The sequence below is a fragment of the Portunus trituberculatus genome, chromosome 8, assembly GCF_017591435.1.
Source record: "Portunus trituberculatus isolate SZX2019 chromosome 8, ASM1759143v1, whole genome shotgun sequence".
In the NCBI taxonomy this organism is placed as follows: domain Eukaryota; kingdom Metazoa; phylum Arthropoda; class Malacostraca; order Decapoda; family Portunidae; genus Portunus; species Portunus trituberculatus.
Genome location: NC_059262.1, coordinates 1,610,001 through 1,612,500, shown reverse-complemented (window position 1 = coordinate 1,612,500; position 2,500 = coordinate 1,610,001). Strand labels below are relative to the sequence as shown.

At 50.6% G+C, this 2,500-nt stretch overlaps 1 protein-coding gene across 1 annotated transcript in view; it reads right to left on the bottom strand.

Moving 5' to 3' along the window:
* Positions 1-2,241: 2,241 nt before the first annotated feature.
* Positions 2,242-2,500, bottom strand: part of LOC123499831 (protein TRACHEARY ELEMENT DIFFERENTIATION-RELATED 7A-like) — a 6,026-nt gene continuing 5,767 nt past the window's right edge. The window contains exon 2 of the mRNA XM_045248361.1: positions 2,242-2,500. This exon is cut by the window's right edge and continues 272 nt beyond it. Coding sequence (XP_045104296.1) covers positions 2,242-2,500 — 259 coding nt within the window.

The following is a 2,500-nucleotide window of genomic DNA, read 5'->3' as shown; positions in this document are numbered from 1 at the left end:
TGCTGCATAAGAATAAAAGTAAGAAAAAATACAGAAAATAGCAAAAACGAGAAACTCAATTACTTAATCACTATCACCATCACTATCACCATCACCATCACCATCACCATCACTATCACCATCACTATCACCATCACTATCACCATCACCATCACTATCACCATCACTATCACTATCACCATCACCATCACTATCTTTTAACCATCAATATCACTATCATTTAATCACTATCAATCACTATCACCATCATCACCATCACTCACCACCACAAGTCAACACAACAAAAACTCTTTAAACACCATTTTTTTCCCCACGGTAATAAAGAGAATTAGTTAAAGAGAGTTGGATTCCACCTAACCTGAAAGTGAGATAGTGTGAATTGGGGCAGGAATGAAGGTAATAATGGTGGCGGTGGTGGTGGTGGTGGTGGTGGTGGTGAGTGAGTTTTTGCTAATCTCCGCACCAGTTTTTGCGTGCGTGTGTGCGTGTGTGCGTGTGCGTGTGTGTGTTTTTGCGTCCGTGTGTCTTGTTAATGTGTGTGTTCAGGTGAGGAGTCAGTGAATGAAGCTGTGTTGGTTTACGCACACTCGTATCTGTGTGTGTGTGTGTGTGTGTGTGTGTGTGTGTGTGTGTGTGTGTGTGTGTGTGTGTGTGTGTGTGTGTGTGTGTGTGTGTGTGTGTGTGTGTGTGTGTGTGTGTGTGTGTGTGTGTGTGTGTGTGTGTGTGTTTCAGTGTTTGATCTGGTGCAGTCTCTGACGAGACAGACAGACGTTCCCCTACGGAAGGAGCTCAGCGCTCATTATTTCCGATCTTGGGGTAGGCCTGAGACCAGGCACACACCACACACCGGGACAACAAGGTCACAACTCCTCCATTTACATCCCGTACCTACTCACTGCTAGGTGAACACTCAACACCACCTACACGTCAAAGGAGACACACAAATATCTCCACCCGCCCGGGGAATCCAACCCCGGTCTTCTGGCTTGTGAAGCCACCGCTCTAACCACTGAGCTACCGGGCCGTGTGTGTGTGTGTGTGTGTGTGTGTGTGTGTGTGTGTGTGTGTGTGTGTGTGTGTGTGTGTGTGTGTGTGTGTGTGTGTGTGTGTGTGTGTGTGCCTGTGTGTGTGTAATTCACCTCGGTCGTCTGCTGGTCAGCCAGCCAGTCTTCCCCATCACGGAGCGAGGTCAGAGCTGACAGACCGATCTTCGGGCAGGACTGAGACCACAACACACTCCACACACCGGGACAGCGAGGCCACAACCCCTCCAGTTACACCCCGTACCTATTTACTGCTAGGTCAACACACCCCACACATTAACACATTAACACCCAACCCCATTCGCCTCGTCGCTCCGGGGACTCGAACCTGGCCCTCTCGATTGTGAGTCGAGCGTGCTATCACTACACACTACACTACGCGGTGTGTGTGTGTGTGTGTGTGTGTGTGTGTGTGTGTGTGTGTGTGTGTGTGTGTGTGTGTGTGTGTGTGTGTGTGTGTTATCATTATTATTATCGTCTTTTTGTTGTTGTTGTTGTTGTTCTTGTTGTTGTTCTTGTTCTTGTTCTTCTTGTTCTTGTTCTTGTTCTTCTCCTCCTCCTCCTCCTCCTCCTCCTCCTCCTCCTCCTCCTCCTCCTCCTCCTCCTCCTCCTCCTCCTCCTCCTCCTCCTCCTCCTCCTCCTCCTCCTCCTCCTCCTCCTCTTCTTCTTCTTCTTCTTCTTCTTCTTCTTCTTCTTCTTCTTCTTCTTCTTCTTCTTCTTCTTCTTCTTCTTCTTCTTCTTCTTCGTCTTCTTTATTCTTCTTTCTCCTCCTCCTGTATGTCTATGAGAGAGAGAGAGAGAGAGAGAGAGAGAGAGAGAGAGACACACACACACACACACACACACACACACACACACACACACACACACACACACACACACACACACACACACACACACCAAAGTATGCAAATTTGAATTAATGAACGACCCGGGAGGTGAAAAGGCCACGGAGGAGGGGAGAGAGAGAGAGAGAGAGAGAGAGAGAGAGAGAGAGAGAGAGAGAGAGAGAGAGAGTTAAACATGTCATTGATTTTGCTAACGGCCGCCTCGCAGATGTCTCCCTAAACTCATAGCACATAGGAGGAGGAGGAGGAGGAGGAGGAGGAGGAGGAGGATGAGGTGCCAGGTGCTAAGCGAGGCGATAGACTGACTGACAGGCTGACATACTGATAACTTGATCAAATACTTTAATGAATCAGCTGCGAGGCGTGGCGAGGCGTGGGGAGAGGGTGGCGAGGCGTGGGGAGGCGTGGGGAGAGGGTGAGGAGAAGATGGGGAGGCGTGAGGAGACATGGGGAAGCGTAGGAAGACATGGCAAGGCGTGGAGAAGCGTGGAAGGCGTGGGGAGGCGTGGGCAGAGGGTGGCGAGGCGTGAGGAGGACGTGGGGAGGATGGGGAGGCGTGAGGAGGGTGTGGGGAGGCGTGGGGAGAGGATGGCGAGGCGTGCGGAGGCG